Here is an 18,119-nt window from a genome sequence, read left to right as displayed (position 1 = left end):
TTTTTCACAAAATATCATAATCTAGATTTGAGAAGGTAACATTTAGAAATTCAGATCAGAGCTGTGTACAATAACTTTTGTAATGATAAAAAATTCGTTGCACAATAATTTGGGCCAAAGAAAATAAGTAAACAAAAAATTTATGCGATCATGTTTCAAGGAATTCTGTTGAGCATTTTGCGAGATTGCAAAAGATTTAAATCGTCGAAAGTTACCAATCACTACATATTATAAAACAAAGTCGCTTTCTTTGTCCCTATGTCCCTTTATATGCTTAAATCTTTAAAACTACGCAACGGATTTTGATGCGGTTTTTTTTAATAGATAGAGTGATTCAAGAGAAAGGTTCATATGTATAATAACATCCATTAAATAGTGGAGCAGTACTGTTATTTTTGAGGGTTCTAATGTGATGTCGTAAATAATTACATTTTTTCCGCTTACATTGCAAACGCAGGCTGAACTCTACGAGTTTTATAAAAATAATGCACTAAGTATTGTACACATTGAAAAGTTCTACAGAAAAGTCCGTGATAGTATATGTCTATCTCTAATGGATAACCCACATTTTTATATACAACGTTCACAGATTTTCTGTAGTGTATTTAGTATCAGCATTGCACCCGTGCGAAGCCGTTAGTTAAATAATATAGACTATGTTGTCTATGGGAAAAGTATAGTCAGAACATATGGACAGGATCCCCTGATACTCACATAAGGTTCTCCAGGCACATGATGCTCCTCCTCCCACTGTAGCAGCATCTCGACAGCCTCCACGTACTCCTCTTTGATCGCGTGTAAAAGTGCATCCTGTAACAAACTTATTCTATTAATTTTTTCTTCATTAAAACGCCTATACTACTGTTTCAAGAAGCTAATTACATAGTCGTTGACACGACATACTTGGGCTTGCATATTTTCTTTATTAGCCTTTTATGCCTAACGAAAACATTTTTCGAACTATAATATTAGTGTCTTTACGATGTTTTGTATTTTATACTACTGTTGATACTTTTTTTTAGCAGGCATTGAATGGACGTTTTAGCATTGGCGGCCAGGGATGAGTGAAACCACTTGCCACTAGTTAAAAATTAAGTTCTCACTCTCGATGCTAGAGGGCTCGCGAGTGCGTTGCCGGCTTGTTATGAATTTATACGCTCTTTTCTTGAAGGACCCTTTCCTTTTCTTAAGCAGAATTTAAAATATATGTAGCTCTAATTCAACTGCACACATTCACACCATTACAGAGCACAGCCAAATTAATGTCATCTGTATGAATACGTCCGCGTCAAGTCAATACACAAAAATAGATACAATTCCTATGAATTTATTTATTTATTTATTCGGAAACCAAACAGAAACATCCATATAATAAAAACAAAGTCAAAAATAAAACACAAAACAAACACACTAGATGCATCCACAATAGGTTACACTTATACAACCATATGATACAAAAAATAATAAAACATGACAACAACACACATAATAATAGAGTTAAGACATTAACAGTGGCTTTATTTTATCCTTATACAATTGCAATTATTTCTATTAATTATTGCAGTGTTTTAGCTAAAATCGTTATTTTGAATGTGTCTAAAATATTTGACGCGATCGGAAATCTTACACAATTCAATAAAATTATGTATTTACAATACAAAAGACCTCAATACTCCTTAGGGAAATCAATCTATAGTTTTCAGTCGCATCTCTGAAGACACAAAATATGATTTGTAAGCGAAATATCTTTCAGTTTGGATTTAGGTGGATGCTGAAGTATTTCCGAACCAATTCGACTTAGGGTCCTTCAAGAAAAGAACGTACCAATTCTTAAAATGCCGGCAACGCACTCGTGAGCCCTCTGGCATTGAGAGTGTCTATGGGCGGCGGTATCACTCAACATCAGATAGCTCATCTGATGTTGAGTGATACCGCCCATACCGCCCATACCTGCCCATTTGCCTATAAAAAAAAATACAGTCAAGCGGAAAGAGCTGATGCGGGGCGCTCCCGCAAAGAGGAGAGAACAGTATTTATTGATATCTCTATATCAACTAGCTACGCAATACGGTTAAATGTAATAAGAATCTAAAGGCTTTCTCAATGAACTATCAAGTACTCAATTTATTTTTTAAAGCAGTTCGCAGTTCCTGAGTTTGATTACGACATAACGCATTTAGAGTGAAGGAATTTTTCCATTATTTCAGAAAAAGATATATATATATATTTTCGTTTCTATTGTGGTGCGACTCGCTGATAAGGTTTGTTTTTGTGAAATATTTTTTACAATCAGTTCAGTACTTGAAGAGCTAGTGCATTGCTAAACATACAGGCGTAGATTGGGTCATTAAAAACATATATAAATAACAAATGAAGAGGATTACATTAGCTAAAAATATCGACTATTTATTAACCAGATTTTGTTGAATTATCGGTGATTTTTATCGCGTTATAAGATTTTATTTTTAGCCTCGATAATCGTGTTGAACGTTAAGAAAAATAGGTAAAAATTAGCTACAATTTTCAGTGAAGTTTCCGCTTAGAAAATAAAGTTATCAGAGTGCAGCACACCGTAATACAATTACAGCGGGCTTGCGGCAATCAAAGTGTTATTATAACTAGTGACATATACGACAATATTTGAAATATCACCAGTATTTTTCATCAGTTTCAAATTAGACTCAAGTTTATGCATTTTATATATAGGCGAGTCGGTGAGCAGGCTTGTGATACACTTTTATAGGCCTTTAGGCCATGTACATATGTAATTGAGAGCTTCCTCACCCACTATTGCACGGACAGGAAAAGCGGTTCGAATCGTCAACGACCCATTTGCGCTCTTTGCATCGCATGTTCGAAACTTCACCTGCCGCTGACTTTTATCATCGGACGTTGCGGCAGAATACGAAATTCCACTCGTATTATTTCGACGGCTATTGTTCCATAACTGAACGCTTTCGCGCACCACAATTTTTAAAAGGCCGACAACGCACTCGCGAGCCGTTACTTAACATCAGATGAGCATCCTGCCCGTTTGCTCTGTTCTGTTAAAAAGATGAAAAGGGTATTGACCATTATCAAGATCTCTGTGCCAGCTATGCGAATCTTGTTCGATTGAATATTCGATCTCAATCACGGGTCCTATATTCGTAATTAAATGTAGTCTATAGCATCTAAATAACCTAATGTATTACGACAATCATTACTTAGCAAATTGAGCTTTTGTTTACACGACTCACGCTATGTCCATAAACATGTAAATTACTGGAATGATTTTCCCACTTCAATTTCTACTGACTTATCGGCGAGTTTTTTTTTTGTATATCTTAATATATATAAATCTCCTGTCACGATGTTTGTCTGCGATAGACTCCTAAACTACCGAACCGATATCAATCAAATTTGCACACCGTGTGTAGTCTGGTCCAACTTCAAAGAAAGGATAGCTTAGATCTTTAATTATAGTAGCAATTTTATTTTATTGCATGTTATTTGTTTAATTCTAACTGATGGCGCTGTGTTAAAAGTACCAACCTTTGACATAAGTTCTCCTACCGTTTCCCTTGAATAGTTTACTACTATGTAATATAACAAAAACCTTAGCCACAGCAACGCTTGGCCGAGTCTGCTAGTAAATATACATATATGTAACCTAGCTTCAGTTACGGTACATATATTATACATAAACGCAAACGAAATGTTAACAATCATTTTGAACCTGTAGCCAATAAATTGCAAAACGTCAGTTTTGATAGTTATAAATTACCTCTTTAGTTGTTCATATATTCATAAATATAACATTCTCGTTTCAGAGAATGTCCAATAGGTCAACATCATTAATATTCTTTATACGTAGCTGTTGTGTTACTTAGTGTTAAGGACCCATAAATAAGTCTTCAGATGAGCCTCCTACTACATATATAAAAAAGTGCGTGCGTACAAAGTAAACATGTGAAACTTTTTTGTAAATTAATTATTACTAAGGTAAAAGCCCCAACATATAATATTGTTATAGTATATGATCACTCCAAGTATTTGTATATTTATATTCCCACTGTTTACACACTGTATACGTGCTAATGATAATTTAAATTAATAAAAAATCTGTGTTTACTACTACTAATACTAGGTTATGCGCCAGAATTTCCATCTAAAGTTCTAATTTGTAACTACTGGACGAATACATCAAACAATAGCGTGTATTTTTTCTCGATCTCCCTTTCTCACTCTCTCTCAATGGGTCTCAATCGCTCTCTCTCCTTTCTTACATAAGAACGCTGCACATCTTCGTGACGTATCATCCGCAAAAAAAATTACCCTGATGCACCTAAAGAAGATTCAGTTCAAAAAGCTACGCTTTATGCCCAATTTTTACACGGAAGTACCATATCGTCTTTACGTGTTTCATCTGTCTTACGAACATATCCTTATATTCCAACCAATTTATTCAAACAGATGAAATATATCACTTCATGATCTTATGGTGAAAGCATAAAAGTCTGTGCAATCGTTTGTCAGATCGAAGACATCTGATGGAGACCTTTGTTTTATATGTCACTACCCGAATCACGGTACAATCAAAGTAAGCAATTTAGTGACGGAGGTGGTGAGAATTTCTTACCTTAACTTTGATGCCAGCTTCGAGGAAAAGTCTTATAAGTTCGATGTTTTCATTTTCAATTGCAGCGATGAGCGCTGACCTGTTCAGTGGATCTACGCAGTTGATATCCAATACATCTGGTTTTGATGCGTACTCGTCTATCAACCTATAAACAATTGATTCAATTAATTAAATCTTATTATATATAAATCTCCTATCACGATGTCTGTCCGCGATGGACTTCTAAACTACTTAACCGATTTTAAATTAAATTGGCACACTGTGAGCAGTCTGGTCCAACTTAGATCTTTAATTATAGTCGCAATTTTATTTTTATTTGTTGTTTTCTATACTCAATCGTCATTTTTATTTTACTTACCATACTAAATATGTTATAAAAATAATATAGAAACCGTACACTTTATATTATGTTTATGCCTACTTATAACTATCGAAATTAATTTTATAATGCAGTCACAATGTTGTCTTCCATGAGTTGGTTAATATAAATAATAATCTATGGATGGCTGTACTTAATTATGTGTCTTGATGTGGTTGTCTCTGTCCACAATGGTATATTTTCTTACTAGGGTTGCCTGGAAGAGATCGCTTGTTAGCGATAAGGCCGCCCGTTGCATCCCTTGTAATTTATATATATATATTGTGTTAATAAATAAATAAATTAATATATAAATATATTTCACAGTATGAAAAAGAAAGTATTATTGATAGAAATCCGTAATCCGTAAATATTTTATAACAGCTAATAACGGGCACATTAAATTAATCAACGATGCAAAATGTTTGTCTATACTAATATTATAAAGAGGAAAGGTTTGATTTTTTGTTTGTTTGTTTGTATGAATTGAATAGGCTCCGAAACTACTTGGCAGATTTGAAAAATTCTTTCACTGTTGGAAAGCTACATCATTCCTGAGTGACATAGGCTATATTTCATTTTCAAAAAAATAGGCATTCTTACTAAAATTACGATAACATTAACATTTGTTTATTATTTGATACAATTCTAACAGATGGCGCTGAGTTAAAGGTAGTAGTTTGGCAAGACGACGTTTGCCAGGTCAGCTAGTCATTAATATATTTCAATTTCGAGACTGACTTTGATCAAATTATGATAATATATATTTTAAGAATATTTTTATTTATTTATTTTCTTTTTTCCAATTTTTACAGTAACTTAATACTAATATAATAAACTTATTTAACTAATAACATAACATTATAACTGCCTATAAACAATTTTTATACCTAATTTTCAATAATGCAAAATTTACGTAATAACGGCAATAAATTCTCGCAGACTACGACTAGAAGGCGCAACTGTTATTGCTACTTATACTACTCTTCATAGCCTCAAATGTAATGTATTTTTTTTATAGAACAGGGGGCAAACGGGCAGGAGGCTCACCTGGTGTTAAGTGTCTATTGTCTGTATAGTAACAGACAATAGACAATCCAATAGTAAAGTCGTGTAAAAATCAGCTCGGCTTTAGAGTTCTGTCTTAGCACAGTAACCTAAATCATTTAATCCAAGGCAATTAAATACAGACTATCCGGATAAATGGCATTACTTTTAACCGTGACATACAAATGCACGTGCAGACAAACAAGATTATGTTTTTCTAGTGATTCCCTTACAACGACCCGCTATTTGTTTCTTGGCGGCTTCTGATTGAATCGAAGTTAAAAATATTGATTGCAAAAGTTTTAGAAGGTCATGTTTATGTCAATGTTTGACGTTATAATATGGGGCTTTGTTAAGTTAATTGAATCTTCCAGCCACGGCACATGATTAGAAGGGCGCGTGTCATGTCGTCTTTTTATATTGTTTATTAATATATTAAATAAATAAGCTTTGTAAGGAAATTAAAAAAAAATAAAGAAAGGAATTAGTTATATGAGGCTAAATTCAAACTTTACGACAAGTTCCTGTGCATATGTGTATTGCTTAAGATGAAATTTAAATAGTAATTGGCAAATTACTGTTTAAAGGGTTTTTTTTAATTTATTAAAAAAAATAGGGGTCCGTCGCAAGTAACTGCTTCCATAGCTAGTCCCTAGATTTCGGTAGAACAAAATGTCTAGTATTTCGCCTATTTGAACTTTCTCCTACTTTAAATAGGACATATTTTCTGTAAAAGTGATAATTTTAACTAATATACCAATAATTTATGTTTCTATATTGTGTATCAAACCTTTGTTTGTGATTCTTATACCGTTACATAAACTTCTTTAAATTTAATTTTTCAAATTTTAAATTGTTACTTGTATTTATTTCTGTTGTCCGTGAGTGATTGTTTGTTAGCGGTTTTTGTCTACCTAAAAACTTAAGTAGAGTTTGAAGAAGTGTTAATAAATAAAATATAACTTAAAATAGATAAAAATGTGTACTTTGCTTTACCGTTTCACAGTTGCATAGTCTCCCCGATCGGCGTTTAGTAGAAATGTCTTCTCTTCTCTTGTTAGTGGGCGCTCGTAGACGTTCCTGAGGTCATGCTGGCTGTTCCGCAGGGCTTCCTGGGAGCTGCCGAGAAGCTCCTCCCTGGAGCCGCGGTTCATCGTGTCCTAGAAATATGAAAATGTGACAAGCATGTACAATAAAACATACGTTTGTTTGTGTCCAAACGGATTACGTTTAAGAGAGGCTTTTGAATAATAGCAAGCAACCGGAAGGCGCTGTCATTTGTTATGTTACCTCCTCCCCTGCATGTTGAAACACAAATGACGTCTACAAACTACGCGGTGTATTGATAATTAAAAGGTGACTTTTAATTAAATTAATAACATTTTCTTTGATGTATTAATCTATTCTTAAGTTGAATACTCGATATGCACTTAAATTATTTGAATACACGCAAGCCTCTTCGTATAGAAGAATATAACATAATGAATGTCTTAATGCTTAGAACCAAAACTGGACTTCAGACTAAGCTGACCAAAATATTAATTAAAATGTGTAGTAGCCTCACACAAAACGTATAAGGTCTTTGAAAGAAATTAACAGCAATTTTTTTTTTTAATATTTAAAAGTTAAGGGCCAGTAGTGACCAATATATTTTCAATTACAATATAATTTATACTTTATACGTAAATTTTGATAATCATGTAAATTTTAATTAAAATGCTTAGTAATATCATATCCTATTAATATTCAGCATAAATTATTCTGCACTTCATTATCTACATGTTTGGTATATATTAATTTGTAATCACATTAGTTTATTAATTGATTGATTTGTTGCGAGTCGTAAAATTAAGAAAAAATCATATAGTGGAAGAGAGAGAGATAAGCCCAAGACTTACATTTTTTTAATATTTTCACCTCAAAACCCACTGTTATAAGAGATATGCTGGACAGAGAACCGGTAGTTTTTTATATTGCTTGAATAGACAGAGAACATGCATTGTTTTTTATAATATAAAACACTCTATTGCGGTGTCTATACTTTATGTATTTTGTTAAATTTGACACATGAGAATTAAACACACAATTCTCCAAAACCTGTCAAGTTAAAAATAATTTAAAACGTAGGCATCCCACATTTTAAAGTCTTGCAACTTCCGGCCTAGTCCCTCATTAATGTTTGCTTCTACAGGCTATTTTATAAAGGTTATAAACTTACCATAAGCATGTTTCGTTCGTAAAACTGTCGACACAAAGGTGTAGATCATTACTGAGAAATACATGTCACTTGTTAGTGTGATGTGTCAACAAGACATCGGTTAAGGCTTTTACGGTGGCTTTACTTAATATATTACTTATTGTATATATATTATGACAATTATGTCATAAAATATATCAATAAAAAAGACAGTGATATTCCTTAAGATATATAATTAGACAATCAGACTTAAATGTGTATAAAATTATGAGAAATCTGTAATTGTACATGCTAAGGTTATGAAAAAATTGATAGTTTGTATCCGCATCACTTAACTCGTGAAACAAGAGTTCGCTATATGATTACTTATTGTGATTTTTAATACATTTTAGACTATTTTTTCTAAGCTATTCCGTGGAAATAAGGAATAATAAAAAGATTCCATTGCTAAGCATAAATTTTGCTTGACGCCTTTTTGTGAGGTATACTTATATATTAATTGTTATTAGTAACAGATATATAGTAAATATATAATTATTTGTTTTATATTTATATATTTCTAATGGTAATCTATATTTATCAATATTTTATCGGGCATGCACAGACAAATATTTTTTATATGTTTATCACCCGTCTATTTCTATCCGAAACAATATCTACATCCATATAATTTATAATCACGGGTGTTTAAACACCCAGTATTCGCAATTACGATAATTACCGATTTGCCGATTTGTCCGTTCCCCTTTGAGCAATTTAAATGAAAAATAATTGAAATTTTCTGGCGATCAAGTTTTATGAGTCAATGATATTTTGGTTTGAATTTTTTATGTTTCAGATATGTATGTAAAAAACTTTGTTTAAATATTTAGTATTTACTAAAGTTTGCTAACGATTACTGATACATTGATAGAGTAAAAAATCAACACAAACAAACACTTATAAAAAACACTAAGAGAATAAAAATACATTGATTCATGAATTATAAAAACTAATTTCAAAGTGTGAAAGTGCCTCACTGTATTTGTGCTGTTGGTAAAGAAAACCAACGCGATTCGCTAACAATGCTCTGACAGTCCTCTGAGTATATCTTGAAAAATTGAGTCGCATAAAAGGGGAAATCTGATGTTTATTTGGGTTTCTCATAATAAGACGTATCTCGATGTCAGTGTAATCTGATATGATTTATTTTTCGGTTTAGCGCTTGTTATGTGAGTTAACCCTAGGCATGAGGCCGTGTTTTCGAATCCTGACTATGAATGAATATTAATTGCCTTATGTATAAATGTTAGAGATGTAAATGCTGTATATATATTTGTTGAATACAATCAATTCAATCTTAATAGAACTTTTTTTATGATAACACTTTTAACTTTATGCCAGTTTCAGAATAAAAAATTCAAATTTATCCCTCAGTAAAATCTTCCTCAGAGTTCAAGAAATATTAAAAAAAAAACTCGCATTGGTCTCCGCAGTGAGGAGAAGAAAGGACACCCACCGAAAACCTGGTGGGTTCCCTCACTCCTCCAGAGATCGTTATTTAACATAATAGCATGGACTTAATCTGATTACGATTATGTACTAATCGAATGAAGGCTATTTTTATTTTATATACTTAATATATGGTTAATAAAATGTGAAGTGAAAATAAAACAGAATTACCTCATTCATATCAAATCTAATGCGTATACGGCGGCTGCGTTTTCTTCGCTTCATTTTAAAACATCCAAATACTTTATTACACAAAATCACTATAAACGAATAAACAAATAAAGATCCGACGCGCGCGCATCTAATTTAAGCGCTCTACTAACTGACGGATGGGTACTATTCCTGTCATTTCCATATAGATTTAGCAAATTTTGTAATAGCTGTCTGTATTAAGAAAAGATTTTCATGTGAATAAAACTTGTATTTTTGTAATTAGCTTCTGTAAATAAAGTAACAAATCCACCTTGTTCTTAATAAATGAGTTTTATTTAAATTATAAATCGCGAAATCCCATAGTGTATCCCATCCCAAGTACAGAAATATAGTACAATTAAAATATTTAACACATTAAGTGCTCTTTTCTCGGATCCGAGTGCAGTGGGTCCATAGTAGCGGTGCCGCCCACTCCATCTATCCCTATCTCTCGGATCCGAGTATCCAGCACTCGAAATGCTGTATGCCGTCCACTCAGATCCGATCCGATTTAAAAAAAATATATAATATGCTATACATATTTTAAAACATTAAACATATTTACTTAATCAACATTCGCCATAAAAAGTTTTGGTTTCCGGCTATTACTTTGTATCCATTGTTAAATCATTTATTGTGGTAGATAAAGAGGTGGGCAACTGGCGGCCTGATTGCATTACAGCAATCTTTTCCAGACAACCACTGAGACAAAAAAAATCGATAAGGTCAGCAAAAAGTGTAATATTACATAAGAAATAGTAAGACAAAACGATTGAAACAAAGGAAAACAAATGTACAATTTTATTTAGTCAAATGCCTGGAACAGTCTTAAGCATGTACCAGGTAAGTACGACCATTTGCAGGGTTCTGTTAATATAATGAAGTGCAGTTTGTGTGGTAAAAATGAAAAACATGTTAATAAATAATTAAATTGTATTGTTGTTTATTTTAGTACGAGTCCTTAAATAAACAAATATTTTTTTACGTATAAAATCTTTGGTTGAATAATTGGTTGTAACCTCGATGAACTTCAACTATAAGTAATGTCTTATGATTAAAGAATTACTTTGAAAGCGTTATTCATAACAAAATAGGACATTTTATATAGATGCTTTACTATCTTTTCAATATTTATCAAATATTTTTCGTACCTATTACATATTTGTTTTTAAGAAAAAACAAATAATACGAAAAGTAATTTTATTTTTAAAGAGAAGTGTATTATGTCATTTGATGCAATTCTTTAAACTTAAAACTCTAAGTTCTACAAAAATAAGGAAAAGAATATAGGAGATATTATATAATTTTACTAATATACTACTCGCCATATATTCATAGACGAGTTGGGGGCCTTCGTCTCCACTATGCTATTTTCCTATTTAACAAATAAATTTGTATTTTACAAAAGATTCAGATCACAACAGGAAGGTTTCAGCAATATAATTGTAAAATACGTCACCCATGGCAACAAAAGTGTAAGGGCGCGTGACCGCGTACCCATATATCACCCCAACATAATAAGAATACATATAAGAAGTTTTATATTAAATTAAATTTGTTGACGTAAATATATCTGCATACAAAATGTTTATATAGTATAAACATATACTTAATACAATATATTAAGTATATGTTTATTCAATTTATGAAAAATTTGAAATATGTAGATTGGTCACAATTACATCGTCCACCGTCGACATAATTTCTAAAATAATTAAAAAACAAAATTTAATACAAAGTAAGTATCGTGCGAAGCGGATGCGAGTAGCTTGTATATATTATCGTATGACTCAGGATTCGAAGAATTTTTAACGTATTGACAGACTAATATAGTTATGAGTGAAATATAGAGGTCACGATTTTTTGGTGAAAGAATGTCTTATATTTCTATATTTATAATTTCGAGTTGGCAAAAGCGGTTCGAAATTGAACGCGGGAAGCACTGGAGATTTCTTTATTGTATGACATAATCTTAAATAGAAAGAAGTTGGTGTGGTGGAAACAGAAACTGGACACAGTTTTTCTGTCCACCAGGATGTCGATGTCTTACATGCTGAGGCCAGTGACGTTACTATAAAATGTTTACCAATAAATCATTAAAATTGCACGAAAAACGTAATAAAAGAATTGAATCATTGAAGCTCCACAAATAGTCGATGCAAGAAACCTGTTCTTGACGAGAATTCTCATCGATACAGGATGTGTTCTTAAGTTCGAATATTAATTAAATTACAATGTCTAATAAGTATAATTTATGTTATGCATAATTTATAATTGTTTGATTTATGTAATAATTTTTTAATTAAATATTGTTTTTTCTTACATTAGTAAGAAGTTAATTAGTATAAAAGAGTGATAGACTACGTAGTTATCAACTGTGGGTTCTAACCTCGATTCTACAATGAATTTTAAGCATGTCTTTGATTCAGTGTTTTCTTGTCAAAATCTTCACAGAAGCATCATCATATACCTTAACCACCAAGTCACAGAGATATAGCTAATACCAACTCGCTAATAGCGAGATACCAAATTGCTGAAAGCTTTGAGAAAGTAATCATTTTGAAATAAAAATGTACTGGTAAATACATCTTGAATGAATGATTTATACGCTTGCAGTTAGTTGGTTCTCAGTGCTTATAGTTGTATTTTTCTTTTGCATATTAAATCTGTTTTATTGTTAACTTTTTTATTATTTGCATAAGATTATAATCAGAATTTAACAAATAATAATTATAAAAAATAATAATTAAGTTTGTTTCCTTGCTATTTTAAGACATTTTTATCTAATAAATGCGTATGTTTGTAAAATTTGTGAAGTGATATTTTCTTGCATATTTTAATACATCTTATTTTAGGACTATTAAATAAAGGTAGTGTTCAACACAGCTTCGGTATATATCGGTAGGGCCATGTGGGCGAGATTCATTGAAGGGTCTTCCACACTTTGCAGATAGTGTTGGATTTCCCGCATAGGTGGGATCACGATACCAGGCATTATGCCAGGACTTATGTCATATCTGACATTCTGTTGAAGACAATTTACTTTTACGAAATTAAAATGAATTAATTGAAATATTACTATGTATATATTATTTCATTAGTTATATTTCCTTACAATCAAGAACCAACCAGTGGCACTACAACCTTTTTAGTTCTGGGCCTCAGATTACCGGCACCTGTTAGAGCAAATATTAAATGCACATTGAGAGAAAGTACCTATGTACTTCTTGGCAGATCCGGGGATCTAACCTACGACCGCATGGATGAGAATCGTACTCCAAAGGCTAGGTCAACACAAGGAATTATTTTGATATCTTTCAAAGTTCAGTAAAACTTGTGGCTACATAATATCTTCTTTTCTACAATTGTAACAATATTATTACAGTTTTAAACCCGCTCTCACTCTAGACTCTACATCGAAACGAACCGAATCGTGTAAACAAATTAATCGTTCAGATCAAAGGAGATAGCCATGTGCTGTTGATAGCTAATCATGATACCAGCACTCAGCAAATGATACAAATGAGTTTCCTCAGAAAAGAGGCTTTTAGCTTTATTTATCGGAAAATCCTACGACGTATATATATATAATGATACATGTATTTCAAAAAACTAAATAAATTTTAATCAATTGTCCTGATATATTCATGTACTAAATGTTACTTTAAAAAATATATATAAATCTATGAATTGGTAATAGTAGATTTCTAGAGAGTAAAGATGAGGACGAGGAGGAAGGAGAGGCTATTTAGTCGTGGGGTTTAAGTACACAGTTACAAATTTAAGTTTGCGCCTAGATAGAACCGGTGTCCTACAAAGGGGTGACCATGGGACTTATGCTACTTTCTTTCTTACTCTTTCTTAATCGGTCTCAATCGCTCTCTCACAAAACCGTTGCACATCTTCGTGATTCGAATATTATTATTATCATGTTTCATCCTTAAAAAAATTACCCTCATGCGCCTAAACAAAAAAATTAAAAAACTTGCACGTTACATTCAATCATAATTATTTAGTACATATAAATTCACCGCAATACATAAACCTGGGTTATATATAAACTGACGATCACAATTTTATTGCGTATTTTATTTACCACGAGACGATATCAAGATTTTTATGTTTGCTTTATGAGAAATTTTTGGTACATCAAAACATCATACAAATAACACGACTGTAATGGTTGTATACTAGTTATACCACACACTACGTCATTCTCCTTACGCCTTGGAAGAATTGCATAATGTGACTGGTTGGAGCAAAGGACAAATCCAAATGGAAAGTTCTGGACCCTTGGCTTGGCTTCGTTTACCCAAAGGGATCCAGAATATACAGCAGAATATACAGAAGAAACGAAGCAATCAAAAGAACAAAAGCTAACTAACACCAAAGATAATGTGTAATTTTTATGGTATGGAATGAAAATTGTAATACTTTTTAATTAATTCTAGTAGATAGAGATAGAGATAGAGTAGTAGATCCCAATAGATGAGAGTGACTAAAATATTTTTAGGAGATGTTAGAAATACACACAAACAACTTTCGCATAGGACCTGCTCACCCTAAGCCGACAGCAAATATCAGCTATACAATGCGAGGCGAGTGAAGAAAAAGAGTGAAAACAGATGATTCAGATGTTTCGTCCCTCACAACAATGTTTAGACGGGAGAAGGTGTATGCTTAATACGTGTATAGTTAGATATCCAGCGTTCCAGCGTCAGCAAGCTGACATTCCTCGGTTTCTCTCGCTGCTTAATGGGTTTCTCGACTCTTCATCAGAGATCGATCTATTTGGAAAGCGTATGGGGGTAGTATACTGTGATTTGGAAGTACACTTGGGTCAACATCAACTTCCAGTGCCTGACACACGTCGTTGACTTTTTGGTCTAAGACAAGTCGGTTTCCTCACGATGTTTTCCTTCACAATTCGAGCACTAAATGCGCACATATAAAGAAAGTCCATTGGTGAACAGCCGGGGTTCGAACCTACGACCTTAGGTATGAGAGTCGCACGCTGAAGCCACTAGGCCAACACTACTCAAGGAAAGAAAGTACCAATTCTCAACATGCTGGCAACACCATCACGATTGGCACTGAGAGAGTCCTAGCGGTATCACCTTCATCAGCTGAGTCTCCCGCTCTTTTGCCCCCCCCCCCTTTTACTGTTAGCACCCTGTTCTATAAAAAAAGGAAACTCAAAGCATCCGGCTGCCACGTGACATTTTAGAATTCTATAATTACAATGAGAGTAAGGTTAGTATGTCAGGGTGTGCAGTAAGTCGACCTTAAGCAGAGATTATGTGCAAATTGGATAACGTGTCACCAGCCAATAGTGCATAGTGCATAAACGTGACACAAGATGTTTTACTTTATAAAGATGAATGTAATTACAAACATTGTTGAGACTAAGGTGGTACCGGCTATATCTAAGGCTAATAAGCCATGGACATTTTATAATATAGAATTATATATATATACAGTATATGTAGCAAGCTATATATTCTAAAGTACATAACAACTCCTGCATGAACTCCTAGTTTGGTTTTTTCAGACGGAATTGCTAAAATTCTGCTAATTTTGAAACTTAGGAATAAATAAGGGACGAATGAATAAATGCAAGATGTCGAGTAAATGATCATCGCACAGATATAGAGGTTGAAACACATCTTTAATACAAGTCGCTTAACCGTTACAATGCTGTTATCATAAATAAGGAATAAGTCTGAAGATTGATAGAGCAGCCAAACAACATTTTGGGATCTGATTGAGATTAATCACAACCCCAACTCGGTCTTCAGATGCCGTACATCTCATACAGAGGATGTTTTACAGACTTCTTTAATTAATTATCTAAGTATACAGTCAGTAGAACGACCAGAAATCAATATTTTAATTATCGTTATTGCATAAAACAAGACTGCAAGAGTGCAAGAATCCAAATCGGATTTTACTACTGATGTGAGATTATATTATGCCAAATGTCACTTAATTCCTTAATATTTAAAATTACAAAGTCTTTGTTATTGTTATTTCCATTACTTTGTGTTCTGCAGTTTTGTTCTTTCTATTTTAATTACTTCCTCTTAGCAACGCTTCATCAACTCATCGCTTATGTGGTTCCCACGTTTCTGTTGCAGTTCCCAGCTGGTGCCTCCAGCGGTCTTTCTTTTATCTGTACAGCTTGCAATCTGTACACCCTGGACATTTCTATTTGAGCTGTAAAGTGCCTCGGTAATCGTAGTTTTGTAGGTCACTTCGTATTTTGTGAATCTTTTGATTAGGATACTGTGAGATGTATAGAGCGGTTCATTGCTCTTTGGGCAATAGTCACCGTGCTCTTTTCTCGGATCCAAGTGGAGGGGGGCAATAGTAGCGGTGCCGCCCACTCGGATCCGTGCGAGAGTCCCGTTATTTTTTTTAAACCATTGAACCATTGACATCCCTAGCTTACAGATCCAAGTATTCGGCACCCGATATGTTGTATTCCGATCACTTGGATCCGAAAAATTTTTTTTATAAAAACAATATAGATTCATACATATTTTCAAACTTACATATTTACTTAATCAAAATTCACCATAAAAGTTTTGGTTTCCGGCTATTGTTTTGAGTCCATTGTTTAAGCAATGTCTTAAACCAAAATAAAATCATCAAAAAAATCTTCTATGTACAGTGTTCTATACAATACTGTTAATGCTCTAAAAATAACTAAGAATCGTTAAGCTGTAACACGTTTCAGTCGTAAAACGTGTCGCATACGCATTCAAATAGCACTTGGACAAAGTTTATCAAAGTATAGGAAATAAAACTATCATAAAGGGATCGATTGGCGTTTTATTGTTTTTAGTTTGGATTGTCTGTTAAAAAGCTAGGATTTTTTTTCATTTTTCTTAAAAACCACAACATACATGAATACTGTGACTGTTTTTGTCTGTTTTTGATGACTGACTGATGAATGACAAAACTAGACTTCCATATTTTATCCAACACACAAATATGCAGTATTTACAATTTTCATAACCTACACAGTAATAATAATAATAAAAATTAACAACGAGAAAATTAAAACCAATTTTAAAAGTTTGGTCCCTCTGGCAGTGACCTTTATATTATTTTATATTAGTTATATTTTTTTTTTAATTGTCTTTTGTTTTGTTTAATTTAGCTATATCTTTTTATGTATAAAATAAATCCGCGAAGCTTTGGAACTACCCTACTATTAACTCCTCACGCCAGCCTACGCACGGTTAAACGGGTGTTAACATTTCAGATTAAATAAAGGACTTAAGCCTACCACAGATTATATGTGGCTTTATCACATATCACTGTTTAATCTAATTCTTTAAGAATATCAGATGATGGCTCTCTTACCAAAGCGTAAAATATATCAGTGGCGGTATATTATATATATATTTTTCTGTCTGGGATCAGATTTCTATATCTGTTACGCGATCATTTGCCAATCTAATAGACAAGTAAGTGGTCAGCCTCCTGTGCCTGACACACGTAGACTTTTTGAGTCTACGAAAAGCCGGTTTCCTCACGATGTTCACCATACGAGCTAATGTTGAATGCGCACAAAAAGAGTCGCACGCTGAAGTCACTGGGATAGATTTATAGATAGATAGCGTTTTTCAATAAAATTAATTTAAATTAATTTTATTGAAATTTTAAATTAATTTTTTTCTTTATTAAACTTACCTAATTTTTAATATCCTATTTCATGATGTGCACTATGTACCACTACACAGAACAGACAGAGACACTGTTGTGTCCTGTGGGACACTGGCTAACAATATGGTAAGTGAATACCGTAATCGAATTTACAAAGTGGCCCAGCCCTGACAGTAGTGAAGTGGCGAATCGGTAAACTGTATCGATACTCAGAATATTTCTTTGAATCACTCAACAACTTTTAGCTTGACGTTTAAGTTTTAATTTAAGGTAAGTTTATCTCATAAAAAATCGATGATATTGTTAACAGTAGGCTTCATCTCACTTCACAATAAGGCTGTAGCTAAACGTCTGTCTAGTTTTGTATATAAAAAATAATAACAGCGACTGGGTGCGGCCACGCAAAGTCAACGTGTCTACATTCTGTGTTTGGCTTTACACACGGCCTCCCAGCCTTACTAATTACGTTACGTTACGTATAATAATTCGCTCGGAAAGGTGTTGATATGATACAAAAGTATCCTGCGCAAGGACTTTCC

At 33.0% G+C, this 18,119-nt stretch overlaps 1 protein-coding gene across 3 annotated transcripts in view; it reads right to left on the bottom strand.

Moving 5' to 3' along the window:
- LOC110993116 (transient receptor potential protein) overlaps nucleotides 1-17,690 on the bottom strand; it is a 31,718-nt gene extending 14,028 nt beyond the window's left edge. For 2 of the 3 annotated variants that reach the window (XM_045631746.1, XM_045631748.1), the window contains exons 1-4: nucleotides 9,886-9,964; nucleotides 7,023-7,186; nucleotides 4,622-4,766; nucleotides 715-810 (exon numbers count right to left, since the gene is read on the bottom strand). In XM_045631746.1, the coding sequence (XP_045487702.1) occupies nucleotides 715-810; nucleotides 4,622-4,766; nucleotides 7,023-7,186; nucleotides 9,886-9,939 (459 nt within the window). In that variant the 5' untranslated portion in view covers nucleotides 9,940-9,964. Of the gene's footprint in view, nucleotides 1-714; nucleotides 811-4,621; nucleotides 4,767-7,022; nucleotides 7,187-9,885; nucleotides 9,965-17,607 lie in introns of those variants that run through there. The other variant, XM_045631747.1, reaches the window with a different exon arrangement.
- Between the last annotated feature and the right edge of the window lie 429 nt (nucleotides 17,691-18,119).

Source organism: Pieris rapae, chromosome 16 (genome assembly GCF_905147795.1).
Source record: "Pieris rapae chromosome 16, ilPieRapa1.1, whole genome shotgun sequence".
Lineage (NCBI taxonomy): Eukaryota > Metazoa > Arthropoda > Insecta > Lepidoptera > Pieridae > Pieris > Pieris rapae.
This window is presented reverse-complemented; position numbering and strand designations above follow the sequence as displayed.